At 44.2% G+C, this 27765-nt stretch overlaps 4 protein-coding genes and 2 non-coding genes across 11 annotated transcripts; 3 read left to right on the top strand and 3 right to left on the bottom strand.

Annotated features, from left to right (window-relative positions):
* Nucleotides 1–66: 66 nt before the first annotated feature.
* RPL3L (ribosomal protein L3 like) lies at nt 67–8999 on the bottom strand. Its single transcript, XM_007499371.3, has 10 exons — nt 8661–8999; nt 6566–6758; nt 5288–5456; nt 4695–4830; nt 3143–3329; nt 2493–2653; nt 1928–2029; nt 1448–1543; nt 524–643; nt 67–230 (listed from the first exon to the last, which is right to left on the bottom strand). Exons 1-10 carry the CDS (start codon nt 8661–8663, stop codon nt 171–173), a joined length of 1227 nt encoding a protein of 408 aa, XP_007499433.1. The 5' UTR covers nt 8664–8999; the 3' UTR covers nt 67–170.
* Nucleotides 9000–11713: 2714 nt separating this feature from the next.
* Nucleotides 11714–15862, top strand: NDUFB10 (NADH:ubiquinone oxidoreductase subunit B10). The gene is made up of 4 exons (XM_001366150.3): nt 11714–12078; nt 14937–15075; nt 15365–15504; nt 15685–15862. Exons 1-4 carry the CDS (start codon nt 11931–11933, stop codon nt 15786–15788), a joined length of 531 nt encoding a protein of 176 aa, XP_001366187.1. The 5' UTR covers nt 11714–11930; the 3' UTR covers nt 15789–15862.
* Nucleotides 15863–15983: 121 nt separating this feature from the next.
* Nucleotides 15984–19574, bottom strand: RPS2 (ribosomal protein S2). 3 transcript variants are annotated; one of them, XM_001363030.5, is made up of 8 exons: nt 19394–19574; nt 18846–19025; nt 18566–18655; nt 17791–17898; nt 17330–17503; nt 17077–17236; nt 16367–16458; nt 15984–16108 (listed from the first exon to the last, which is right to left on the bottom strand). In XM_001363030.5, the coding sequence occupies exons 2-8, from the start codon at nt 19020–19022 to the stop codon at nt 16028–16030; spliced, it is 882 nt and encodes a 293-aa protein (XP_001363067.1). In that variant the 5' UTR covers nt 19023–19025; nt 19394–19574; the 3' UTR covers nt 15984–16027. The 3 variants fall into 3 exon arrangements, with proteins under 3 accessions (XP_001363067.1, XP_056661584.1, XP_056661585.1); XM_056805606.1 differs by having other exon boundaries at nt 19254–19399; XM_056805607.1 differs by having other exon boundaries at nt 19119–19395.
* On the bottom strand, nt 16177–16310 carry LOC130455678 (small nucleolar RNA SNORA64/SNORA10 family). Its single transcript, XR_008913781.1, has one exon. It is a non-coding gene; the product is annotated as a small nucleolar RNA SNORA64/SNORA10 family (small nucleolar RNA).
* Nucleotides 19575–19589: 15 nt separating the features above from the next.
* On the top strand, nt 19590–26361 carry RNF151 (ring finger protein 151). 4 transcript variants are annotated; one of them, XM_056805608.1, is made up of 5 exons: nt 19590–19760; nt 20100–20350; nt 24765–24910; nt 25309–25405; nt 25774–26361. In XM_056805608.1, exons 4-5 carry the CDS (start codon nt 25355–25357, stop codon nt 26215–26217), a joined length of 495 nt encoding a protein of 164 aa, XP_056661586.1. In that variant the 5' UTR covers nt 19590–19760; nt 20100–20350; nt 24765–24910; nt 25309–25354; the 3' UTR covers nt 26218–26361. The 4 variants fall into 4 exon arrangements, with proteins under 4 accessions (XP_056661586.1, XP_007499434.1, XP_016279661.1 ...); XM_007499372.3 differs by lacking the exons at nt 19590–19760; nt 20100–20350 and adding an exon at nt 23600–23757; XM_016424175.2 differs by lacking the exons at nt 19590–19760; nt 20100–20350 and adding an exon at nt 24369–24443.
* LOC130455701 (small nucleolar RNA ACA64) lies at nt 19896–20025 on the top strand. Its single transcript, XR_008913800.1, has one exon. It is a non-coding gene; the product is annotated as a small nucleolar RNA ACA64 (small nucleolar RNA).
* Nucleotides 26362–27765: the final 1404 nt, after the last annotated feature.

Raw genomic sequence — 27765 nt, 5'->3', positions numbered from 1 at the left:
GGAGATGTTTGAGGGGCACACATGTAGAGGGTGGAAGATGGATGCTATACAAAAAAATACTTATTATTGAGTTTTTTTTCAACAGTATTCTTTATTGATGAGAGGTTCTCCTTGCTAGGGAAAGGATCATTAGGCCAAAAGCCTACTTTGGACTCCTTGCTTCTTCTTCCTCATGAGTCACCAGCTGCTGCTTCTATCTTCTCTTTCTCGAGGTGTTTCTTCTGGGGACCCTGTGGTAGAAGGAAAGAGAGAGAGAGAGAGAGAGAGAGAGAGAGAGAGAGAGAGAGAGAGAGAGAGAGAGAGAGAGAGAGAGAGAGAGAGAGAGAGAGAGAGAGAGAGAGAGAGAGAGAGAGAGAGAGTTTGGTTTAAGTGATGACTAAATTCTCTGGTCTTTGGCCAGAATCTGGTGGTGGGAGATTTCAGAAACTGAAAAGGTCCTTAGAAATTTTCAGGGAAAGCTTTCAGGCCAATGGGAAGTTAGGAATCTAATACTTGAAGGGTCAAGGCCTGAGATATAGCTCACCATGAAGGCTCTCTTCTCCTCTGCTGTCTGGAATCTGCCATGTCCAAACTTTGAGGTGGTATCAATGAATTTTAGCTCAATGTTTTCCAGAGCCCGCCGGCTTCGGTGCACCAAGAGGGACTAGAGGAGATGAAGTGGAAGGCACATAGAGCTAGAGACTGAGGAAGGTCGGGGTCATAACTCTCAAGGTCTAAATCTCAACTCTGATCTCTACTATGAGAAACTGTCCTTGGACCCCTTCCCTGGTTCCCATCTTGCTTTCAACCCTGACCTTGTCTCTAATAGTGGATTTAGAGGCAGCTAAGTAAGTAGCACAGTGGATAGAGCAACAGACTTAGAGACAGGAGGGTTCAAATCTAGCCTCAAATAGTCCCTAGCTATGTGATCTTGAACAAGTCACTGGAACCAATATTCAGTTTTGATTCTAAGACAGATGGTAAAGAGTTTTAAATATATATATATATATATATGTGTGTGTGTGTGTGTGTGTGTGTGTGTGTGTGTCTAATAGTAGTGGGTTTAGACTTTCCCTTCCTTCTGCCTATATATCTTTACCAATCAAGGACTCTATTCAAGGTCTTCCTCCTCCAAGAAGTCTTCTCTGACTATTCTAGCTCTCACTCATCAACCTGTTCTGAGCCCTTAAAGCCTTCAAAGTCTGAGTTTTAGAGTCCATCCCTTGACCATAGTACCCTTTCCTGTCCTGTTCTGTTACCATTGTCTCTGTGTCCACTCACCCCAACCCCTAACTATAAGGGTAGGGCTGGAGGGCAGGTTCTGGTCTTCTCTTCTCTCTGTCTTTGTGTAAGCATAGAAACCAAATACAAAAATACGAACTGTGTACATGAGGTTCTCCTAAACACCAATAGGATCAGTGGACACAGTCCCTCCCTCCCCCAAGGTGACCATTCTCAATTTCCTGACCTTTCGGAGAGTGATGACACGCTTCTTGGTACCAGCAATGCAACCCTTCAGCATCACAAAGTCATTATTCACTTCACCATAGTGTGGGAAACCACCCTAGGACAGGTTGGGCACCAAAGATCAAAGGCAGAAATGAAAAGGGAGCAGAATCCAGCCCCAGAGGAATGAAGGTCAGGGCTGTTCATCTTCCTGTTTCCTCCCTCCCCTCTACCCCCTGGACCCACAGAAGCCACAGAGACTTGGGAGATGGGGCACAGAGCTTAGGCTTGAGCTAACTAGACTTTTCAGACAACCCAAGTACCTCTGCCTCTTCCCTTTACCCTCCAGCTGAAAGATCAGAGATTGAGATACTGATCCATGATCAGCGCCAAGACAGACAAAAGCTCTCAGTCTTTACATAAAGTGGTACACAGTGCCAATTGATTTCCCCAAGAGTTATCTTAAGATTTGAGGGGGCCCCCTACCTGGTCTGCCACTCACCAGGGGTGTGATGGATTTGTCTGTCACATCATAGCTGGTGGATGCATTGTTCTTAACCACTTTCCCATCCTTCACATGTATCCCATGGCCAATTCGGTAGATCTGGACATAAAAGTAAGTGAGGTAGTCAGGTCTCCTCAGAAGCTAATCACTGAGTTTGCCCAGTTCTTTAGAGGCTGGGAATACTGAAGCCACAAATATACATAATCACTTCTCTGATTATCACTTCACTTTTGGGGTATTCCTGCAAAATATGGAGCTTCCGTTCAGTTTTCCCTTGCTCTGCCTCACTCTCTTTTGAATTCATTCTCTCTGAGATTGGTTGTTGTGTAAGTAGGTATTACAAGTTAATTTAGTACCAATTTTATGCTAAAAACCCACAAAAGAATAAATGAATGAATGGATGTCAGTAAATGAATGGATGAATTAATGAGTAAGTGCATCAAGTGAAATAATGAATGAATGGCTGGCTCAATGAATAGATGAATGGGTAGATGAATAAATGAATGAGTGTATGGAGGAGAGAGGAGAACAGCTAGAGGAAATGACTAGAAGCCATGGGTACCTTCTTATTGAGTTCTGTCCGGTGGTGATAACCTTTTTGGCCAGCTCGAGCAATGGAGTAGCCCACCCTTGCAGGGTGCCAGGCCCCAATACAGGCCACTTTACGCAGTCCTTTATGTGTTTTTCGTGGGAGTTTCTTGGCATGCCAACGACTAGTGACCCCTAGAAAGAGTAAGAGAAGGAATAGGTCTTTTTTAGGAGCTCCTGGAGGATCTGCGCCACTGACAGGGTGGAAGGAAGCCGAAAGATTGTATCTTCAGCCATCCTCACTCCCCTACCACCACCCCAATCAAGGAATTTCAAAGGAGTAAAGTTGTTCCTCAAGGATCAGCTCAGGTCCCACCTCTTCCAGGAAGTCTTCCCTAATCACTTCAATTTACACTGAAGTCCTATTTTTGCCACACAATCCAACCCTCCTTGCTTTGTCCTATTTTTTATTGTATGAACTTTGTCTCCTATTCCAGGTTGCTTAGAGCATAGACTGGGTCTCTTCCTTCTGTCTTCCTCTACTCCCACAAAGCAGGAATCATATCTCTTTTCCCTAATTTAACAGCTGCAGAGAAGCTTGAAAAGTTCTGATTTATTCTAAGACTGAACTTGTTCACTCCACATCAGTTTCATTTCCCCTCAATCCAACTGTTGGGGCATCACCTTTCATGCCACGGCCTTTCGTGACTGCAATCACATCGATCACCTCACTCTGGCTGAAGACTGTGTGCACAGAGACCTGCTTCTCTAGCCGTGCTCGAGCCCATTCCACCTTCTCAGCGATGGTGCCACCATTCAACTGGATCTCCATGATGTGAGCCTTCTTCTGCCGGAAGGGCAGCAGCTTCATCTGTTCCAGATAGATTCCAGGTGGCACCAACCTGACCATGCTGGTACCTCCTGTGCTCCATCACCCCAAGGACATGTCATGCACTCTAGACATTATAGGCAGGACTCCCTTGACAACCCCCCCCCTCCATCCCACAAAGGAATGGCTAGATTTCCTTCTGACTTACTTGAGAGGATGGTTATTAGCTTTAGAGAAGGATCCTGTTAAAGGGCAGCTTTAAGCATTTAATTTCTAGCAACTTTCCAGGAAAAGGGAGGCCCACCCTGTAGTCAGAGCCAATGTTTCATTCCAAACTGACTTGTTCTGTCATGGTATTACACCCCTTGATGACTATCAGCCTGGACTCAGAGGAGGCAATTTTATTTTAGTCTCAACCTAAGCACAACAGAATTCAGAAAGTGTGTCTGTCATTTATTAAAAAGTTATATCCTGTTGTGCTATAAAAAAAAACGATGAAGGGGGTAGTTTCAGGAAAAAAACAACAACATGGCAAGCCCTACAGGAACTGATACCAAGTGAAATGAGAAAAGGGAGTTCTCTGTGCACAGTAACAGCAATGTTGCAACCATCAGCTCTGCTCTGATCAACACAACAATCCAAGACACCGCCAGAGGATGCATGAAGAAATAATGCCCTCCACCTCCAGAGAGAGAGAACTGACGAACTCTGAGAGCACACTGGGGTAGAATTTTCTTGCTTTCCTCATTATTTTTTTTTTGCAAAATGTCTAATATGGAAATATGCTTTGCATGATTTCACATGTATAATTTACATCAGATTGTTTGCCTTCTCAGTGGGTGGAGGAAGGGCGGGAAGGAGAGAGAAGATCTGGAACTCAAAATTTAAAAAGAAAAGAATGTTTCAAAAGAAATTTTTTAAAAGTTATATCATGCATATTTCAAGTCACAACGACTTCTGGATTCCTAGATTTTTCCAGTTGTCCCAACCAATTCTCTCCCTCTCACTGTCCTCCTCCTGTGTGTGGATGATTTTGTGTTGCCTCTGTTTCCATTCCCTATTCCCCAAGCTTTACAAATATTGTCTCTTGGCCCCTAAACTCTACTTCTCTCTTTCCCTTCAAGGAATTGTATCTGTTAGAAGTGGGGAAAGCTGTGAAAAGGACTTGTCTTGGGGTCCCCACAGCTTAGCTATGGGTCAGAGCACAAGAACCCTAACCCCAGGACAAAGTTCATTCTTCATTTTAACCCACAGAACCACACAGCTTGGCAAGATGTTCTCTTGAGCTGGGACTCACTGGCTGACTATTTTTAGCCTGATATTTGAAACAAGTGCTAGCTGAGAAGGGCCCGTGGACTTCAACACCTGCCCAGAATGGGAGCCTTCCAGGGCTGCAGCCAGACTGACCTGGGTGTGGACAATGACACGGATGACCTTGCAGTACTTCTTCATGGACGCAAAATCTTTTTGCAGCCGCTTCTTCCCATCGTCATCTCGCCATTTCTGGCAGGCCTTGGTGAATGCCTTCTTCTTGCTCTTGTACCTAAGGAGGGAAGGTCCCTCTCACTCCATGCATTCCATCCAGTGGCTAGTTAGTTCTCATGGTCAACTGGGACTCAGTGTGGTCATCCTGGGCTATAACCACCCTGCCTGATGGTCACTCACACTCTCATGTTCACACTATTCTCCATGGTCAGCTGAGGCTCAATGGTCATTCTGGACTAAAGCCACCCTGCCTGATGGTCATTCCAACTCCCATAGTCATGCTAGTGCCCATGGTCCACTGGGGCTCAGTGGTGATTCTGTCCTGTGGGCCCCCTGCCTGGTGATCTCTCCAGTTCCCATGGTTACAAGTCTCCATGCTCTCTTGCCTTTGAGGGCATACCAGCTTCAGGATCCAGTCAAAATTCATTCTGTTCCCCCTTTCCCAGGGTTGCTCTATCCCAAGGTCACTCCCTCTCTCATGGCTATGTCTGTCCACCATCATTCTGGCCACTCACCAGTTCTTGTAGAAGCGGCGCCGGCATTCATCACTAAGATGCTCTGCAAATATGGTCTTGAAGCTCCGAAGGCCCCGAGGTGTGGCCACATAGCCTACAATCCCTACCACAATCACTGGTGGGGTCTCCACAATAGTCACAGCCTCCACCTCCTCCCTCTTGGAGATCTCTGAGGGGAGAGGTACCCAGGGAAGGTCAAATGATTTGAGTGAAAGCCTGTAATCATAATTCTAGGGGGTCTCTGTAAATAGATAAGAAGTATGACATGGGGGGGGGGGGGATTCCTAGCTCCAAGATGTATTCATTACTTATAAAATGTGGACTAGGAGATCCTCGAGCTAACATTTATCTAAAGGGCCATCACTCAATGGAAAGATGGCTTCAATTTGTTCTGTTTAGCCTTAGAAGAGAAAAATAAGAATAGTAGGTGAAAATTACAGGAATACAAGTTCCATCTCGGTATGAAAAAGAAATCCCTAACAAATGGAATGGGTTGGTGTAATAAGTAGTTAGTTCTCAATCAATGAAAGTTTTCAAACAGAAGCTGAATAACCATTTGTCAGGGATGCTAGAAAGATGGGTTCTACACCAAGTAGGAAGTACTATCAGAGAGAAGTCATGTGAGGACCTCTCAGACTCTGAGTCTGAAACAGAACTGAACAAATTGCTGAAGAAACTAGAACTAAAATACTTTTGATGTCTTCTAAATGGGACTACAAAGGAATATATGTATTTCTCAATGCTACAAAGAACTTTTATAAAAATTGACCGTATGTTTGGGCACAAAGATATTTTTAAGAAATATAGAAAGCAGAAATAATGCATTATTTAAATGTCATCATGCAATAAAAATAGTCATTGGTTTCAGATTCTGAGCCTGAAAGGCTGACCCATAATTTGTTTTCCGTGAATAGAGCTTTGTTTGCCACAGGATTCCAATATTCAGGCTGGGAACAGGACACAATTTCCCTTTTCTGACCTTCATCCTTGTGTCATGACTTCTAAACCTCTATTGGTCATTGATACTATGTAGAGTATCATCTCCTAGCCCCCATCCCTGGTGTTTCGTTACTACCGTATCCCCCCCAAAAGGCCTATAGAAGTGAAAATTGGGAGGGATAAGACTAGAATACAGTCTTCCTTACCAGTGTTACTAACCTATAATAAGAATGACCTCTGTGCCCCAGTCATGTCTGTCCCTAGGTGAAGTAATTACTACAAAGATTCACTATATCCCAATTCCCCTTGCTCCGCTCCCCAAATTCCCTATTCACTCACTTAGGCCAGGCCGGTGGACTTCCCGGAGGGTATGGGTCATGCCGGCTTTGTAGCCCAGGAAGGCTGTGAGGTGTACAGGTTTACTGGGGTCGTCCCGGGGCCAGGTCTTCACCTTCCCTCGGTGCCTGCGACTCCTCTTTTGGGGTAGGAAGCCCAGGTGGCCATGCCGGGGGGCTGAAAACTTCCTGTGGGACTGAAGAGTCGATGAAGTGGGCAAGAGAACAGTGTGGGACCTCAGTGAGAAGAAGGCTCACTTCCCTCCTTCTCTTTCTTACAGGGGGTGCAGAGTACAACTGGGGGAATAAGATACACTTTGGGGTAGGGAAGGGGAAGACAGCATGGCCCAAGGATTCTTCATCCAGAAGAGAGAGGGAGATTTTCAAGGTTAGAGGCTGGGACAGGGATCATTGGCACCTAGATTGGGTGTATTTGGGAATCCCTAGAGCTATGGGGTGACTGGAGCGTCTCCCCAAAACACCGAAATAGGGAAGAGGCTGGAGACCCTCCCTATGAACATCATCCCACCAGCAACCACCATACAATGCGACTGTCCTCCTTGCCAGTCTCCTGCATGCCTCCTTTCAAGACTCCCATCCTTCTCGTAGGAACCATTGGGTCCCATCAGACTTTCTATCAGACTTATCACCCCCTATTTCAATACGATTAGAGTGCACTGCTCTCTCCACCACACCAATCCTATGGCAATGTTTCTTTTTTGTTTTCTTTTATTTACATTTAATTTTTTTTCTCAATTACATGTAAACACACAAAAAAATTTTTAAACCCTTCCCTTCCCTCGTGGAGTCAATACTGTGTGTTGGCTCCAAGGCAGAAGAGTGTAAGGGCTAGGCAATGGGGGTCAAGTGACTTGCCCAGGGTCACACAGCTGGGAAGTGTCTGAGGCCGGATTTGAACCTAGGACCTCCCGTCTCTAGGCCTGGTTCTCAATCCACTGAACTACCCAGCTGCCCCCTAAACACAAATTTTTAACTTTTTTTTTTTTTAATTTTGAGTTCCAAATGTTCTCCCTCCTTCCTTCCCTTCCCCCTTCCTTAAGAAAGTAAGCAATTGGACATAAATTATTTATGTGTAGCTATGGCAACATTTCTACTTATAGCTCTGACATGGAGACGCTGGAATGATAGTCTCATCTATATCTATGGGTGATTACTAAGCTGTAAGTTCTATGGGGCAGGAACAGTCTTGTTTCATCTTTATCTCCCTGACTTTATATAGTACCATGTACAAACTTTAGTACTCTCAGGATCTATCTTTTCCTCCACGGTGGTACCCCCTCAATCACTCCAGACTGAGCCCACCTTCTGACATAAATAGCTTAAAAAAAAAAAAAGACCCTCACCTTCCATCTTAGAACCAATACCATGTGTTGGTTCCAAGGCAGAAGAGCGGTAAGGCTAGGCCATGGGGGTTAAGTGACTTGCCCAAGGTCACACAGCTAGGAAGTATCTAACGTCCTTTTTTGAACCCAGGACCTCTGTCTTTAGGCTTGGCTCTCAATCCACTGAGCCACTTAGCTGTCTCATTTGGATTGTGGGGTGTCTGAGACCTTCACTCCCTTGTGACCAACCAAATAATCAGCTGTTTGAATTGTCAGGTCTACCCACTAACGCTTTTGCAGCTTTACAATCTGTCCTCTGAGTTTATGCCCCTGGCCTAGCCCTTGAGAGCCCGCTGTGGTGGACATGCTGTGGCAAAGCTTCAGAGCAGGACATTTTTAGCAGAGGGCAGTAGTCGGCACTTAATAAAGGCTTGTTGAATTAATCGCTGTTGATAACATCCATACAAGCACTCCTCGCTGCTGGACCTCAAAAGGCTGGAATTTGGTATTTAAGGCCTCCATCCCACCCAAATTGCCCCTGTCTTCCCGGTTAGAGTCACTAAAGCACCCATAAAGACCTCCAAAATGCCAGCCTCCCCAGTGCCCGTCTCTGCCTGGGGTAACCGGGCTAAGGGTCCCCTGAGGCAGCCCAAGCGGAGGGTGGAAGGAGCCCACCAGGTCCTTGGTTCCTCGAGTGGTGGAGGGGACCCCCACAGACACCCCCGCCCCCGCCCCCCAGCCTGAGCTCAGACTGACCATGGCCGCCTTGACTGTTCTTGCTGGGCAGGAGGGCACCTCCCTGACCGGCTGCTGATGGTTTCAAATGCCCCAGATCAGACACAGGCACAAATTTAGCTCCTGGCTCTATTCTTGATGAATTCATTTCACTCATGATGGGCAGGAGGGAGGCCAGGGGCAGAGCACCAGCTTCATGGGCATGGCCTGGGCTGAGGAGGGTGAGTGTGTGTGTGTGTGTGTGTGAGTGTGTGTGTGTGTGTGTGTGTGTGTGTGTGTGTGTGTGAGAGAGAGCCTCTGCTTTCTGCCTCAACCACCTGCCCTGCCAGGAAGACTTCCACAGGAGACTTGGCAACCCTGGCCCAAGGTTATAAATAGGCTTTAGAACTTAAAAACGGTTTTAGGGATCCCAGCCCTCATTTTACATCTGAGGAACCAACGCCCACGCATGTTAAAAGTGACTTTGCCCATGGTAGTAAGAAGCAGAGCCAAGATTCAGAACCACATCTTCCAGCGACAAAATCAGTGCTATTTCTTTTGTTTCCCAACCAGAAAAGGGAGAGATGACGGATCTAAGTGCTTCCTTGAGCCCCAGAGACATTGCTACCACTCTAGAGCAGGCCCTTATCACCTCACGCCGGGATTATTGCAAATGCTGTTGCCTGCTGGTGGGTCTGTCTGCCTTAAGTCTCTCCCACTCCAATCCAGCCTTCATTCAGCTACCGAAGTGATTTTCCCAAAATATAAGTCTGATCGTGTCATTTTCCCCCTTTCTCCTCCTCCAATAAACACCAGTGACTTCCTATTGCCTGCTTAGGGGGGCAGATGTGCAGCAGAGTGGAGAGAGCCCCATGTCTAAAGTCAGGAGGGTCTGAGTTCAAAGACGTCCTAGCTTTGAGACCCTTAATCTAGCCTTCGCTATTCTGTCTTAGAATTGATACTAAGAGAGAAGGAAAGAGTTTTAGGAAAAATAAATAAATAAAAGATCTGTTTTGCATTCATAGTCTTTCATTCTCTAGGCACCTTGTACCTTTCCAGTCTTCTTACACCTTCCTCTCCAGCATAAACTTTTCAATCCAGTGATACTGGCCTTTTGGCTATTCCAAGAACAAGAAATTCCATCTCTCATCTCTGGTCATTTTCTCTGGCTGTCCCCCATCTCCAGAGCTCTTTCCTTTTTCCACTTGGACTACTGACCTCTCTGGCTTCTTTTAAGTACTAATTGAAACCCCATCTTCTATGGGAAGCCTTCTCCACTTCCTCTCGATTCCAGCCCTTCCCTCTTTTAATAATTTCCTATTTGTCTTGTATATAACTTGTGTTGTATATAGTTGATTTCAGGTTGTTCTCTCCATTAGATTGTAAACTCCTTGAGGACAGAAACTGTCTTTTGCCTCTTTTTGTATCTCCAGGGCTTAGCATAGTGCCTGGCACATTGTAGATGTTTAATAAGTGTTTGTTTGTTTAAAGAAACCAATCAGTCTACCAATTTTGTATATTGAGTCATTCCACCTACTTCCTGGGTGTCAGGTACCAGGCTAAAAGTTTTACCTATATTATCTCATTTAATCCTTACAACAATCAGAAGAGATAGGTGCTGTTATCCCCAGTTTATCTGTGGCTTCTGTCCCAAAGCTCATTGGTGTGAGATTCTCTCCTTTTTGATAGAGATGAATGCTCTGCTCTATTGGAGGGACTGAGTGGAGTTGGAGAAAGACAAGGATGTCTTTTCTCAGCAAGTCTGCTTTGGGGGACTCTCCCACTGAGAGTCTTCCATCACGTTCGCTTCCAGCTTTGAGAGAGATGGAAAAGGCCAACCCCACTTGAGACTGCTGAAGGAAAAGATTCATGGGAAGATGTGAGAGGAGCAAATAGTTTCCATCATGTTGCTTTTTTCCCATTTGCTGCTCTCGTTTTTAGGAAATTTCCCCTTGAATGAGGTCTAAGACATTGTTGAGCTAAGTTATCTCTCTCCCAGTGGAAAAACTCCTTCATTCTACATTGTCTGACATATGTTCGCCTATTATATTAATGTTTTGCCATGATTTTGATAAATGGGTTTCCTTGTTATTCTCTATGTGTTTCATTGTGGAACTGGTGTTAGGTAGTTGTTCTTAAGTCGTGTCTAACACTTTGTGACTTTTTGGGGTTTTCTTGTCAAAAATACTAGAGTGGTTTGCCCCTTCTTTCTCCAGTTCATTTTATAGTGTCAGACTGACTAGATTTGAACTCAGGTCTTCCTAACTTTAGGACCAACACTCAATCCACTGAGCCACCTGTCCTCTTCTTTTCTAAACTCCTCTCTATTGAGCACTTTCTTTGTGCCCCTGTCCTTGGAATAGTTTGTGGTTCTTAGAAGGCTTGACCTGGGATCAAGTCCATTTCTTAGCCATACACTATCTGTGTTACTTTGAACAAGTTACTTAATTTCTAAGTGGTTTGATGGATAAAGTGGTGGGCCTGTCTGCAGTAAAGAAGACTTGAGTTCAAATTTGGCCCATTTACCAACTGTATGAGCCTAGACAAGTCACTTAACCTCTGTTTGCCTTAGTTTCTTCATCTGTAAAATAGAGCTAATAACTTACCTCCTAAGGTTGTTTTAGAGCTCTTAGTACAGTGCTTGGTACATAGTTAAGGGTCATATAAGTATTTGCTATTTAATGGATAATTAATGATAACTGAGGAAAAAACCTGAAACTGAGGATAAACCCCAGGCAATATGATTTATTAGCAAATAAACGGGACAATGGACTCCCCACTCAGTCCAAAGACCCTGAATACAGAGTGAGACAGATTTTTTTTGGACTAAAAACAAATAGGACCAATTAATTAAATGTTTATTGACAAATATAAACTGCATAATAGTTGGGCACTGGCAGAGGGAGTCCTTTACATCACCGATGAAATCATACGCCCAATTCAGAAAAAAACAAACAAAACCAAAAACCCAACTCAAAAACCTAAGATTAATTCTCTAGGCCCAATCCTTTTTACTGCCTAACTAAGCCTCTACTCCAACCACAGTCAAGCCACACGAACTACGATTCCCACAGTGCCTTGCGCTCCGGAGGTAGGGTGAACCGGGGTAGGCGGCTGCCAATGCGCAGGCGGGTTCGTGGCCCCGCCCCTTGTCCGCTCCCCTCTGACTGTCCTTTGCTTTGGAGCTGCTAGGCCGCCCCGGGATCCGGCGGAAGGAAAGGAGGTGCAGTCCTTCGAAGGCCCCCTGCCAGCTAGGTGAGAGCGGGGACTTAGAAGACCTCGCACCACCCCGTGACCGAGCTCGCGGCCGAAATGCCCAAAGACTGGGACAAGGATGTCTACCCAGAGCCGCCGCGCCGCACACCGGCGCCCGACCCGATCACGTCGCTGCCCAACCCGGTCACCTTCCTGACGGACGCCTTCCACTACATCGTGGACCTGCCTGTCACCTACTTCCGAGGTAACGGTTCGGCCCCATAGCCTTCGCACCCTCATAACCCCAAATAAGCCACCCCACCCCCATAGCCCCTTCTTCTAGAGCCATGGAGGCAGGGAAGGTGGCAGGGCCAGTAGGAAGCAGAAACAAGGTGAACCAAAGGGCAGAATGAGGCAGGTAAAGTGCAATCACAATGAGGAAAGGATCACAGCTCTGGAAATCTAAAAGCTATCCTTTGCAATCAACAGAAGAGGAAACTGAGGCCTGAAGGGAGGTATTGACTTGGCCAAAGTCGGTGTCCGAAGTAGAGCCTCTAACTCCCTCTCTCACCTCCTCAGCCAGAGTTCTTTTCATTGGACCCGTGGAATAATAATTGTTAGCACTTATACAGCATTTTATCTAATTTTTATCCCCCAGCACATCATTTTAAAGACTAGGGAACTGAGGCAGGCGACAGGTAAGTGACTTGCCCAAAGGAAGTGTGTGGCCCAGAATCACAAAGTTATCCTCAGAATATGGATTTGAACTCCTTACTCCAGATCCAGCACTAGCCACTAAATCTCCAAGCTGCCTCTAGCATGTACCCATGGAACAGAGGATAGATATTGGTAAAGTTGATGATGCATAATGGCTAAATTCTAGAGGCTTGGCCTCTCAGCCCAGAGCATTTGAAGGTTTTTATCTTATTCTTGTCTGGTGGCTCTGACATCTGAGGCACCTTCAAGTTTCCTGTGCTGTTTCCTAACCCAGGGACTCCACAAGGACAGAAGGTGGGATGGGGTGACAGCTGGGAGATAGCTGCCCCAACCACTCTGAAATAGTTTCCTATGGGGCTCTAAGTATTCATATACTAGGAAAACTGTACTTGTTTAAGTCCATTGATAAATCTTTTAAGAACTGCCTTCTGATGTAAACTAGAGATACAAGACACTTGTAATGTAGACTCTACTCTTAAGGAGTTTTAACAGTTTATTTGGGATTCAAATGAAGAAAACAAACACTGAGTACCTACTTTTTTTCAGGAACTATACTAAGTGCAAAAGATATAAAGAAAGCAAAAAAATAACAACATAAAAACCAAACGCAGCCCCTGTTCTCAAGGAACTCACAATATAATGGGGGTGGTGAAGGGGGGGAAACATGCAAACAACTATGCACAGACCAGCTGTGTACAAGAAAATTTGAAGATAATCAGTAGTGGGAAAGCAGTAGCATTAAGGGGGATCAGGAAAGGCTTCTTGGAAAATGTGAGGATTTAGCTAGATCTTAAAGGAAGACCAGAAAGCTAGTAGGCAGAGATGGGGGAGGAGAGAATTCTAGGCATAGAAAACAGCTGATTGGGAAGGGCAATACAAAACCATGAAAAGTATAATAAAAGAGATGACGCCAGTTCCAGTTTATATCTGATTCCATAGACAATGCAGAGCCACTGATGAAGGATTTTGAAGTGTGTCATGATGAAAGCAGTGAATTAAGGTGAGACTGCAGAGGGAAGAATGGTTTGGGGAGACAGTGGACAAATGGCAGAAAGAACATCTATTGGTATAGTCTAGAGTGAGAAGAGATATAGACACTTAATTTTATGACATCAATATGTCATCTTATTTTGCCTGCTGTTCACCATGGGTGTCTGAGGCTTAGCCATTGAAGTGATCTTTGTTTGGTAATGAGGCTTACAAGGACTATGACCAAAACTTTGGGCCAAAGTGAATAATGAGGCCAGGAATGTTGGGATGTACCTGTAATCCCTGCCACTTTGGAGGGATTGGGGACTACAGTAGGGCTAAAAGTGAGCAAGTGAATAAACAGAGTCCTTCCCTATCATATTGAACCCCCTCCCCCCTCAGAAGGGGAAGGCCACCAGGTTTTCTAAGGAGGGGTGAATAGGCCTAATGGTATAGGTCAAAGCTTTCATACCTTGGGATTGGGAGTAGCCATTGCATTTCCAGCCCTGCCTGGTAGAAAGACCTAGTCTCAATAAATAAATAAATTCTTGGAAATAAATTATATAGCAAAGGACAAAAAATCTTATTTAGAAATCTATTTTCATAAACTTAAGCCTTGCAGGACAATTATTCAAGAAACATCTCCAGAGTAGCTTGGATTGTGCTGCATCTAGTCCCATGAAACAGTGAGACATGTGGTAGCCGTTTGTGGGGCTTGTCCCATTAACCAGAGAAAAGGATAAAAGAAACCTGGCATCTCCTGCTTACCAGCTACATTAGTTTATAGCAGTGGGGAATGAGAAATCATGTCATCTTCCACTGACCTAAAAAAAAGGCCTCCAAACTTAGAAAATTAGTTCTTGGCTGTGGTCCAGAAGCAAACCCAATTCAGTGCCTAGGCTGTGTAAAGCAAATGGAGGGGAGGGAGTACTTAAGTAAAATACAAAGCTTTGTTTTATTAATAGGGATAGGGAGCAATTAGGTAAAGGACAGCTCAGACAACTGCTCTAGGAATATTTAAGAGGGAAAATAATATAAAGCTGAAAAGGGTTCAAGGAAAGCTTCAGAATACTGTATTATGAGAGCTTGACAGAATAAGAGGAGGGAATGCTTCCCATGGATAGAGAAAGCAAGAATGTAGAAGTACAGGAGAAAGGGTTTATTTGGTTTTTTTTTTAACCCTTACCTTCCATCTTTACCTTAAAATCTGTATTAAGTAGCATAGGTTCCAAGGCAGAAGAGCAGTAAGAGCAAGAGACTTGCCCAAGGTCACACAGCTAGGACATATCTGAGGCTAGATTCGAACCCAGGACCTCAATCCATTGAGCCACCTAGCTGCCCCAGAGATAGCTTTTTTCACCAGTAGCTAGTTTGCTTTGGATCATGAGTAAATTAAGATGGGTACTGTTGAAGGATATTAAAGGCTTTTCCTTTTAGATTTCGTGGAGGAGCAACACTCGAGAAAAAAGACTTATTACTATCATCGTCACTATCCTCGAGTACCAGACATAACCGAATGCAAGGAAAAGGATATTTTATGCATGTTTGAAGCAGAAATGCAATGGAGAAGAGACCAGTACGTATGTTAATCATTGTATTTCTCTGGCACTGCAGGGGAACACCCTTTGTTCTGACCAGTTACAGAACACTATTCATTTATGGGTACCTACTTTTGAATGGGAGGGAATAAAAAGACCCGTTTCTTCACAGAAGCAGTGGATATAATATCCTTCTAGATGTCTTATCTTGGGGTAGGTGTATAGATTGGTGGAGTTGAGGAAAAGATGAGTGTACTCCTTATAGTTCTAGATTTCACCCTATTCCTTGGCTATGTAACCAAGAAAAGCACCTCTACTCTTTTTCAGTAAAGTTGATCAAGAAATTGTCAATATTGTCCAGGAAAGAATGAAGGCCTGTCAGCAGAGAGAAGGAGAAAGCTTCAAGCAGAACTGTATGAAGGAGACTCAAGAATTCTATGAGGTTGCAAAAGCTTATCAGGATCGATGTGAGTGAAACACAATCTACTGCCCTTGGTCTGTGGGAGGGAAATGAGCCTGCAAGAAGGTTGAGGTGCTAACAGTCAATTCCTGCTCGACTGGGTAGCCGTGACCATACATTAACCTACCAAAACATTCAATCCTATGATCAAAGATAGACTAAAATATAAGCTTTCTTGCCTTTATAGATTATGAACTTGGAGCCAATGCATCTGCCCGGAAATGCCTTGCTAAGCAGAAGCAACGGATGCTTGCTGAGAGGAAAGCTGCAAAGGAGGCTGCTGCTGCCTGACTTGTCCAAATCTTGCTAGGATCCAGGACATTTTCTGTGATCCTCATTTATCTCAATAAAAGTTTTTGCAGTTATGTCATGTGGTATATGTATCTTGGTCAAACCTAAGCTTGATTCAGTGAGAATTCAATCCCTTCCCTCTTCCCCCTCCCCTCTCACCCCATCCCCACCCAATAAGGAAACACTACAAGTATCTAGCAGGCAGAGTTCAATTTATTCCTTGTTTTATAAAAAAAAATTTATGTGGTGGCCACAGCAGCTGCTTGGGTCCTCTGGACAGACACTCGAGTGTGAGTCTTTACAAGATGGTCAGTGAATTCCTGCAAAAAAAAAAAAAGCCTTATATACAGTACTACCAGTGGGTACAGCATAATCATTAAACTAAGTCCACTGTCAAGTCCCATAAAGAACAGAGAGACCACTGCAGGTCAAGCTGTTGTCGAAGGGAATTCTTGTTCTCTCTCCCGTGTACGACAGTCACACCATACTTGGCTAAGTGCAACTGAGCAGAGCTAAGGAGATTGGGAATAATTTCCCAAATTATCTTGTTACCATCTCCAGATTTTCCACTGTCATACCTGATAGGGAGACTTGGTGAAAACAGTCTCTTTCCACAGGTCTGGGGTTAGGTAGCTGTATGTTTTGGAGATGGCATCAAAAGTAGCTTTGGCTGTTGAATGAAGAAGTTACAGGTGATTAACAGTAATTGGTCTACCCCAACACATTTAAAAATTCCTAGGGGGAAAAAACTACTTTATTCATTTTCTTAAGGCCTCACAATGCTCTGTTCACCTTTCATTCTGCCCTACCCCTTCAAAAAGTTAATTCTCAGAGCCATATTTTAAGTGTTAAGTTGGCCTACCTGTTTTTAATAATGGTATAACGGTATCACTTGTCCTAGTCTATAAAACTATGGATGGTATTAACCAGATACCTTCACCTCTGTTCAAATCCTACTAATCTTTCATCTGCATAAGTACTGACTACCCCCATGTTTTCATCATTTTTTATTCCTTGGAATTTCTAGCTCACTTCACTGCTCAAAGTCTCCTGAAAAGCCCAAATTATAGTCTTATTATGACTATTATGCTTCCTTTTGGTAAGAATACAAACTCCATTCTTTAGTGCAAAAAAATATTAAATTCCTCTCCTTAGGTTGTAACAATCTCTGATTTCTCAGGGTAAATGAATACAGCTAAAGATTATTCAGAAAAAAAAAGCTAAATTCATGTCTACCACTGATAAAGCTATCCTGCCAGCACAATTAGTATTTTAGAAGTTCACATACCAAAGTTGCCCAGAGTAGCAGTACAGCCCCTAGCAGAAGTGTAGCAATCATCAATTCCAGCCATCATCAGCAGTTTTTTAGGTACAGGAGCCGAGACAATGCCAGTACCTCTGGGGGCTGGGATCAAGCGCACCAGAACTGATCCACAACGACCAGTGACCTGAAGACCGTAAGAGAAATTTAGTGATGACCCACTTCCCTGTCATCTGGCAATAGGACATTTATCTCTCTATTATACTCCTGTATTACTTACCTTACAGGGCACTGTGTGAGGCTTGCCAATCTTGTTTCCCCAGTAGCCACGTCTCACAGGAACAATGGACAGCTTGGCCAGAATAATAGCACCACGAATAGCTGTGGCCACTTCCTTGGAGCACTTGACACCCAAGCCAACATGGCCATTGTAGTCACCAATGGCTACAAAAGCCTATAAAGAAGCTACTTTTAAGAACTGAAATTTCCAAACAGGTGTAAATATTAGCTGGGTGGCTAAATGCTTATTTGTTGCCTATGAGTGCCTGGTATAGGAGAAGACCAGGATTACACAGGGAACCTTCAATACTTTTTTAAGAATTTTAAGTTTTTTTTTAAGAGGCCATTTAAATAAAGTACGAATTTCATTTCAAAATCAATCTTGTCAACCATTAAGGCCCATAAAATGACGGCTAAGTTAAATTAACTAAACCAACTAGACCCTAAACCTTATCAAATTACCTTAAACCTGGTACGTTGTCCAGCTCTGGTCTGTTTCTGAACAGGCATGATCTTCAGAACCTCATCCTTCAATGAGGGCCCCAGGAAGAAATCTATGATCTCAGACTCCTGGAAAAAACAACATTAGATTGAAACTATTTTAAACCATTCGATAAGTTTAAACAAAGCTAACTTTACATACTCTTCTCGAAGAGTATGTAGCAATCTGAACAAGAGGGAAATTAGATCCTTTCCAGCTCTAAATTTATCACAAGCCACATATAATTCACAGGAATAGTACTTTCTTTATAAAATTCTTATTTTAAATTGGTTAAAGTACTTTACCCAGATCAACTCCTTGTAATCTTTGAACCTAAATTTGTGGGTTGAATTCTTCCCTCATTTTCAGATCAAGAGACTTAACTCTGATAGATTCAATGACTCAACAACATATACTAGTCACCACTGGTCTCTTTAAGAAATAATGTTTTTACTTTTAAAATTTCTTAAAAATCAACTGTTATAAAATAGTCGATTCTGGGGCAAATTTACTTTTTTCCTGTTATAAGGTGCCATTTATGTGCTTAAAAGTGAGAATAAATAAATTTCATAATCATTTGGAGAGGCAGTTCACTGCCACTTAAGTGTCTTGATGACTAGATTAAAACACCTATACTGTACCCCTCTTCCTTCTCTAGGTGCAAGAGTAGAGGTGCTATGGAAATGGAGATTTCCTGGTAAAGACCCTAGGGAGGTTGTTAGAACATGGCCCTGGCTACTCCCCACCCTCTATTACCTTGATAGGAAGGGAGAAAAGATAGATCTCTTCCAAAGACTTGATCTTCATATCCTTGACCAGCCGTCCCAGCTTAGTGACAGGAACCCACTAGACACACCAAGAGAATCATAGGTTAACAGGTAGACAACTGGCTCGGCCCCTAGCTCCAGGCCTTTTCCCATCTGCTTCGGTGACTGAATGCCCAGCACTGGAATTTGGAGCAATAAACTACTGAATGCAGGTGGTGAGAAACTCAAACTAAGTCATTGTTGAGACACTGCAAAACACAAAAACTAACCTCCTTGTCTTCGGCCTTTCCTCCCCGGGCCCCACGGCCACGACCCCGGCCTCGCCCACGGCCCCGACCACGACCTCGGCCCCCGCTGCCGAAGCCACCGCGGAAACCACCTCGGCCTCCGACTCCAGGGCCCCCGGGGCCTCCCGCTCCTCCCGCAGCACCGGCGTCGTCCGCCATTTGCTAAAAAAAAACAAAGCCTGGTCATCAGTCAAGTGGACGCTTTGAGATCCCCTCCAAACCTCCCCTCAATCAGAAGCTCAAACTATCATTTACAGGCGCCGAGGGAGTACCAGCGGTGGCAGCCCCTAAGCAAGCGCCGGGCCCAACGGCTGCTCGGCCCGAACTTCCGCGAGTAGCGCAAGAGCGCTAAATAGGCTTGGCCCCGACCCGCAGTGCAGAGCGACAAACCAAATCAAGCAGGGGAACCTCTCCTCGGGGAAGCGTGGCGCCGATGCCCGTGGATTCTTCCCGTCCACTCTGGGATAACTCCTAAGCTCCCTCCCGCCGCATCCTCCCTACCCCCGCTACAAAGACATAGGACCACTCACGTGTTCAATAGAAGTAGAAGGCCGTCTAAAACGCACCGAGCAATTTTATAGAAGCTAGTTCTCGCGATATCTTCTGGACGGGAAACTTCAATTCCGGGATTACGTACGCTGATGGAGCTTTTGTGATTGGTTAAATCAAGCCCTTCGATTTGTCTGCCTCTAGCGTGGTCTAGAGCTACTGACACCACCTAGGCTTTTGACCCGGAAGTCGTTATCTGGTACCCCCCGGAAACGATATGTTAGCCGCGTGGGTATATATAAGGCGGAACCCGGTTCACTTGACTCTTTTTATCTGAAGGCACTTTTTTTTCCTGTAGTCATCATCTACTTTTTTGGGGAGAAACGTGGAGGCAGCGTGGCTTCATGGGTGAGGATTGAACCCGGCCAGGTAGGGGTGGAGGACCTGAAGCTGAAGGCGGTGTGTGGGTACTCGGGCTCCTGGCGGCCCCGACCCCGCGGCGCGTTCATTGCCCCGGACCTGTCGGGAAGGGGCTAAGCTGGCGTCGTCTGAAAATCACCCGCGGCCCTGCACCGTGGCCACGAGTGAGACAACGACGCCCACAGCCACCGGGGTCTTTAAGCTTATCCCCCATAGATTCAGTGTGGGGGATAAAACCCAGGCCCCGACAAATTCTACCATGTGATTGAGGGCCAGGCATGGGGGAAGGATGAAAAACCTCCACTAACTCTTACCTTTTACTCACAGGACCTCGGGGTGACCGGCAGAGCTCGGGCCGCATCACGTCACAAGCATGGAAAGGCCTCGCTTTGAGGCTGTACCTGCAGCTAAGTAGAACACTTCCTAAAGAAGTTGGCGCTCCCTACCAAGAGACCTGGAGTCATTTTATCACCTAGGTGTGGACTATCTATGACAGCTGTGATCCAGTCCAGTTCTCCTGCTTTACATACTGGAATGAGATTAGCAGAGTCTGGGCCAGAATTTCAAACCAACTGAAGGTATCTAATTTTATGCCAGGCATTGTGCTATGTAGAAGGGACGCAGACTAGAAGTAAATAGTTCCTGCCTTCTAGGATTTGTTTCCAAGTGGGGGAATCAATATTGAGAGGAAAGTAAATAGAATAAGACAACTAGATGGCTTAGTGAATACAGCACTGAACCTGGAGTCAGGAAGCTGTGACCCAGGGCAAGTTCCTTAATATTTTGCCTTCAGAGAAGGAAATTGAAAACTAATGTCAAGAAACCCTATGGACAATGTTACAAGAGGTCCGCTAGTGAATAACAAAAAGAGAAATGGTAGGGTACAAACAACCGGAATCAGAAAATGCTTGTTAGAGCTCAATCTTGGAAGGGGGAGTCCTGGTAATCTAAAAAGTGGTGAGAAGTGTTAACATTCTAGATGTTTCTGGTTTCCCAATGTGGCCAGAAGGTGAAAAAAGAGAGGAAAGGGAAATGAGACTGGATTGTGGAGGCCTGAAGAGCCACACAGGGATCTGTTTTATTCTAGAGTTAGTAAAGAACAATTGAACCTTCTTGAACTCAAGTAAGTGGTATGATAAGATTTATGTTTGATAAATATCAACTTGGTGACTGTAAGAGGCAGTGAGATAATAGGGGCTCTTGAATTGGGATAGTGGTAGTGTGTGAGTAGAGAGAAGGGGATAGGTGTGGAATGAGGTATAATTTAGATAAAAGGACTAGAGGGAGATGGGACAGTTAGGGCTATTTTGAATTTGAGATGCTTGTGGGGCATCCTTAGAAGCTAATGAGTCTAGGGAAATTTGATTCCTAATCGCAATGTGCTTTTTTTGTGCATATCTAAATCTTTTGTCAACTTGAGATTTTTCCTCTAGTCTTAGTAATGTCCTTGTATTTCTTGCCCTAAAGCCATCTTCTAAAACTGGAACTCAGAATTTATCCTCTCAAAAACAGCTGACCTGGGGCAACTGGGAAGCTCAGTGGATTGAGAGCCAAGCCTAGAGATGGAAGGTCCTAGGTTCAAATCTGGCTTCAGACACTGACCAGCTGTGTGACCCCTGACAAGTCACTTGACCCCCATTGCCTAGCCCTTACCACTCTTCTGCCTTGAAGCCAATACACAGTATTGACTCCAAGATGCAAGATAAGGTTTGTTGTTTTTTTTTTTAATAAGTTTTGAAGGTCAAAACTTAACCAGAGCCTCCCATCTAGATCACAGAGAGCTATTAGGATCATATGACCCATACCTTACTCATGACTCACCACCATTATGAAATTAAAACTGGAAAATATATAAGCCCACCTCATTAAATATCCACACATTAGAGATGTCTTTGGTGGGGGGAGGCCAAATAGTGAGTTGCAAGAACTGTACTGAAATGAAAAAGACCCTATATCAGGGTCTCAGATCACTGATCGTTATTAATTTACTGATTGCTAGCCTAGTTAATAGAATGATTTTTCAGACCCAGAAACCAGTCACTTAGCATTTTATTTGCCACAGAATGTTTCCTTGAAATCCATATAGGCAAGGATCAATCCCTTTAGGGGCTTCTCTTAGTACAACTATTTGTTGAATGGATAGATGAGAAGGGAATGGGGATTTGGGTTCAGTTGCCTGGAGAACAGTGGTTACTTTGTTTTGTCGTTTCTCTTCTCTCCCCCCCTCCCCCCAAGAAATTAATAAAGCGAAATAAACCAAATGTGATTTGTTGGAATTTTTTGTGGTATATTCCGTTTTGAGAAGCTTCCATAACATTAGCTCTGGGTGCTTATTTTGATTCACTGCCTTAGAGTCCTTTCTAAATCACAACAGCTGCCATTTCCCCATTAGCAAAATGGGATCAAGAATAGTTACTATTTACCTTCTATTAACAGCTTTGCTCAGCTTTTATGCCTCAAATCTTCCTGTCCACTCTACTGTGGAATTGATCTTCCTAAAGTGTGGGTCAGACCATGTCCCAGCTCTATTTAATAACTTCTGTGGTTTCCTGTTGCCTCTAAGGTCCAATATGAACTCCTCTATGGTTTGAAAGGTCAGCTGCCTACTACTTTTCCACCATGTATTACTGAGATCTAATAACAATGGTTATGTTCCTCAAACTAGACCAGGTATTTCACTTATTCTATTCATCTCTACTTTTTATCTTTGCCTGCAAGAAGCTTTTCCCACCCCTCTTTAAACTCTGAACCTAACCCATCTATCCTGTATGTATGTATTGAACTTAATAGGTTTTTTTTTTTGCCTTCTTTGTAACCCTGGCCCTTAGTGTAGTGCCTGCCACATGGTAAGTGCTTAATAAATGCCTATTTAAAGTAATAAGCTATAGGCAAATTGTACCTTTCTGAAGCTTAGACAAGCAAGATTGAACCCAGAGAAGCTTCTGTATCTTATGGCTGGTCCAAGCTCCACTTAAGCATAATCCTAAGAACTAAAACATTTCCTAACAGGGGCTTTGGGGCAAGTCACTTTAACCCCATTTGCCTCATTTCTTGAAAGAAACTTGTTCAGAGATCCCCTTTGCCATTCAGTCTTAGAATCCTTACTAAGGATTTAAAATTTAAGAAGGGGTTAAAAAAAAACTCAAACATTCTTGGTGGGATGGGTCCATACTCTAAGAAGTCCTTGGCACTGGTCATGTGTCCAAACCTCATTTTTACCAATACTCAGATGGAATAGCTTTTCAAAAATCAAGAAATTGGGATAACAGTGCCTTTCTTGTTTTCCAGTCACCAGCAGACTCAATGTATTTTGAACCAGGCTTGTCTTAGTGACTGATTAAAAACTGACTTTCACATTTTCAGTTTATTCAAACTTGTTATTACCTAAACTTTAGTTTACCTGAATGAGTGCTGCTCTGACATGTTAGGTCAGGAGTATAGGGAAGCCACCAAGGACATAATTAAATTTAGGTCATTAATTTAGTGATTAACTTGGCTTACTGTATTCCTAGATTTGGAACCTAAAAGTCATCCTAAATCTGCAGTGTGAAAAAGCCCTGAATTTTGAGGGCTTGAAAGACTTGAGTCTCAGTCATGGGCCCCAATTTTTATCTAGTAAATTGTGTTCCCTCATTTCTTGGAAGAAACCTGAACAGAGATCCCCCTTCTATTTAAAAAAAAAAAAGTGAAAGCAGACCCTGACCTCCCTCTGAAAGTATAAGAGTCAAGTGAAAGTATGTTGAAACTGATAGCTGCCTGATCTATTCCTGTTGTGGGCTTCTAGTACTTAGGGAGAAAGGCCAGGAACACCCCACTCTGGGTGCTGATTAGCCATACCCCTATCTGGGCACTGCCCCAAGGATTGAGGCTGTGATTGGTTGATGGTAGACAATGAGGCTGTGATGTCAACCTGATTAGAGACCAGTGAAATGGGGTCTCAGCTTGCCTCAGTTCAGTAGTGCTGCTGCCTAAGACCACGATCATGGTGAGTTTATACCTTTCCTCCACTTTTGTTCTCTGCTAGGGGGTCACAAAATTTTTTGTACATTACACCTTCCTGAAGAAGGGCAAAAGAAAGGACAGCTGTAGCCTAGGACCCTTTCTATCCCTTAGGTTCAGGAGTAGGGCCTTCCCTTCTGGAGGCCATTAGAAGCTTAAATGTGTATAGACCCTATTAATCCCATTAAAAGTCTCCAGATTCCAGTCTGTTTCACACTCTCCCCCCTCCTCCAAAAAAAATCTCTGGGTTCTAGGCCTGGCTCTTGTCTCATAGGCATCTGGTAAATTATTTCCCTCTGAAGTGGTTTTTATTCTCTGTAATATGGCAATATATTTCCTTTCTCTGCTCTTCCTCCCCTCACTGTAAAAAAAAAAGAAAAGCAATATAATACCATGGTGTTGTGAATTAGTGGAATATACACCTTAGGAGGCCTGTCTTCTGGTATTCCTAGAGGCTTTAATTAGTTCAATTGATGATCCTCCCCTAGTCTGTGTGCAAGTGAATGGAGGGGTGTGGATGTATGAATGGTTTGGTCAGAGGTACAGGCTTCCAGAATCTCCACATAGGCAATGTGACTGTGACCTCAGTACTCAGTTCCGGAGCATGTGATTTGGACTTATCTAGGTCCCCAGGGTATACAGGATGACTAATGAACAGGCCATGGATGGGGGGTGAGGAGGGCAGGGTTGACCAGAAAATGGACACTTGTTCCAGTTTATACCACCTTCTTAATGGAGAGTTGGTTATTTGGGCTGAGTACTTTCCTTTTAATGAGTTGATTTAGCATGCCTTCAAAGACAGGGCAGCACTTTAGGGAAGGGTCTTCTGGAAAAGGAGGGAGGAATCTCTTGAATTTACATCAGGCAGCCAACCTCCTACTGATGCCCTGATGAGCAGGTTGGGAAGCAAAAGAGATGTGGGAGAGAGGATTTCATCTTCCTCTGATCACTAATCCTGTGTCTCTATTCTGTTCTTGCTTGGGGTGAATTTAGAGTGGTGGGTATGATCTCAACCTCTTTGCCAGCCCCCCGGACTGTGCCTTGCTATGTTCTGTCTGCCATGGGGTCCTCAAGAGACCAGTGAAACTGCCATGTGGTCATATCTTCTGCAAGAAATGCATCTTAACCTGGCTGGCTAGGTAGAGTATGCAATCTTAGTCCCAATTAAGTAGGGGTGGCATTTTTTTCTACTTAAGAGTAGGCATAAATGGGGGGAGGATATGATTAAAGTTCCACTTTATACAGAAAAATCCTCTTTAGTAGGGTTTCTCACAAAAAAAATAGAAGGGATTCACAACTAGGTCCACCCCCTATCCCAACCTGTTGTCTCTCATCCTCATCTTCCCTTTCCTTTCCATAGAGAGAGGAGACATTTGATATATGGGGAAGAGATGCTCTCTCACATATTGTTAACTAATAAACTCAAGAATTACAAGAGTGAAGGGAACATTTGTCCATATGTGGTGAGTGGGTAGGGTACCAGTCATTTCCTGAAGAACATGTCTAGTAAGCTGTCTTGTTGGCTCCCTCTCTCCAGGCAAAAGACATGTCCTTGCTGTAGGAAAGAAGTGAAGAGGAAACTAATGGTCCAGGTGCACAAACTCAGAAAAACCATTGGGCGCCTGCCAGTCAAGGTATAGTAGTAGCCAAGGGACCCATGGGGCCATTTGCCACCTGAAGATGGTAGTGTCCAATAGATCTGGAAACTATCCTTCACTTCTCAAGGGATTGGGAAGGGGAAGGAGCACCATAACTGTCCCATGGGGAAGGACTAGAGGCACAGATCAAACAATAGCACTACTTTCCATCCACCATTTGGAAGCAATTTGGTCAGGAAAGGATGTTATCCCTAAGAAGTGGTTGAGCTTGAATTTAAGCTCTCCAGAGCTACTCACAGATCTTTTCCATATTTTGTCTCCTGCTTTTTTTCTTGTCTCCCTGCTTCTCCTTTCTATTTCCTTTTCTTTATCTTTCTCTTCTATCTCTGTCTGCATCTGTACAGTGTAAGAATTCCCAGGCTGGTTGCTGTGTTACCTGTCCCCTATCTCAGCGTAGGATCCACCTGGACTCCTGCCCTTTTGAGCTTACCCCCTGCCCTAATGCAGGCTGTATGGCTAGGGTGCAGCGGGCAGCCTTAGTGGAACATGGCCGGAGCTGTGGACATGGTCGGCAGCAGCGCTGCCCCCTTGGCTGTGGGGCCACACTCACAGCTGTTGAAAGGGAGAGCCACAACTGCTATCGGGAGCTCCGAGAGGCCTGGGGCCGCCGAAGGGCACAGGGCCGGGCCCTGGTCTCCCGACTTCGACATCGAATGAGGCGGATCCACCGGGCCACCAGCCTCATCAGAAGGCAGCTGACCCGGCTGGAGGCTTTCCTGGAAGAGGAGGAAGAGGAAGGCGCTGATATACCTAACATCAACACCGAGGTTGCCAGGGTTGCTATGTAGTGCCTGCCCAGCTGGATGGCCAGGACTCCTGCCCAGATCCCCTCCCCTGGGGCTTACCTTCCCTGGAGAAAACTGGGGAAGACCAGGCTACTATGACTGTAAATAGAGAAGGATGAATAAAGGTGGAGCCCAAGGGGTCTCAAAGCCTTGTCCTTCAACCTTTTGACAGTCCCGCCCCCCCCCCACACAAAGTAACCCCATTTCTCTTCAAAGACTCCATCTCCTCTGAAAAAAAGTCCATTTTCATGTGCCTTTAGAAGTGCCCCACTTCACCATGGAGCTGTCTATGACTCCAAGTCTGTCTCTGTGTCTATGGCACAAAGATTCTAATCCCAATGATAGGATCTACAGCTGCCAGCTGCCATTTATTCTTCTGCTGGTTGTTTATTTCATTTTATTCTCACTTGATTTGTCACAACAGCCCTGTAGATGACATCATCCTCCCCATTCTACCATGAAAAAGAAAGTTTATAAAGAGATTAAGTAATTTGCCTTTGATTACCCAGTTTTTAAGTACTGAGGCTGGGATTTAAGCCTAGGTGTTTTATAATTCAGTACCTCTTATATCTTTATCTTCTTCCATTGACCAGTCAACACTGTTTAGAGTCCTATGTTGTCTAAAAACTTCTCCAAGTTTCAACTCTGCTCTGAGGCATGCTCCCCAAACCTCTCTGTGGCCTGTCTCTCAGATCCTCAAACTCCATAGACTCCAAGGACCTCCACAGCCCATGCTACCCTATTTCTTTACCCCGTTACCCTACTCTACAAGAGCCCCTCCCACGTTAGAGTGCCCTAAGAGCAAAGTAACTGGACAGTACAGATTACATCCAAATGTAGAGATTAACCACATGTTATAGTAAGAAAGGTCAGGGGACAAAGCAATAGAATTCCAGTATGACAGTAATTCAATTAATAAAGTAAAACAAGGGTCCAGGCTGGATAGGAAGGAAAAAGGCCTGACCTGTCAAACAACATTTGAAGTATTGATGACAAATAGGTTTCAGAGCTGGGCTAGGATAAAGCTGGTACCCTGCTACCCTCACCCCCAAAAGCATGAGTACTAAAAGATTGAGAGAGAGGTCTAGAAAAATCTGAAGAGGAGGGCATTAACAAACCGAGTCACATTTAGGGAAGGGTGACTAAAAAAAGTGAAAAGAATTGAAACTGTCCCATAAAATAGGAGTTAACCTTTTTTGTTTTGACCTATTTAGCAATCTGATGAAGTCTATAATATTAATGTTTTAATAAGATTAAAAAAGAAACCAATTATATTATTAAAAATAGTTATCCAAATGTTTTTAGTAAGTTCATGGACACTTGAAAACAATGATGCAATAAAGTAATTTTGGTGCACTCACCCTCCTAGTGGAAAGTAGGTTTCAATCTACAAGGGGAGTGGATACTCATTCTTCAGTTATAGTAATCAAAGAGGAATTAGATTTGTTTGACCACAAAATATAGAACTAGGACCAGTAATGGGAAGTTATAGGGAGATAGATATCTAGTTTAAAGAGGAATTTCCTAACAAAGAATTGTCCAGTAATGAAA

The sequence above is a fragment of the Monodelphis domestica genome, chromosome 7, assembly GCF_027887165.1.
Source record: "Monodelphis domestica isolate mMonDom1 chromosome 7, mMonDom1.pri, whole genome shotgun sequence".
NCBI classification, from domain to species: domain Eukaryota; kingdom Metazoa; phylum Chordata; class Mammalia; order Didelphimorphia; family Didelphidae; genus Monodelphis; species Monodelphis domestica.
The sequence above is the reverse complement of the archived record's forward strand: the minus strand, read 5'-3'. Positions and strand labels throughout refer to the sequence as shown.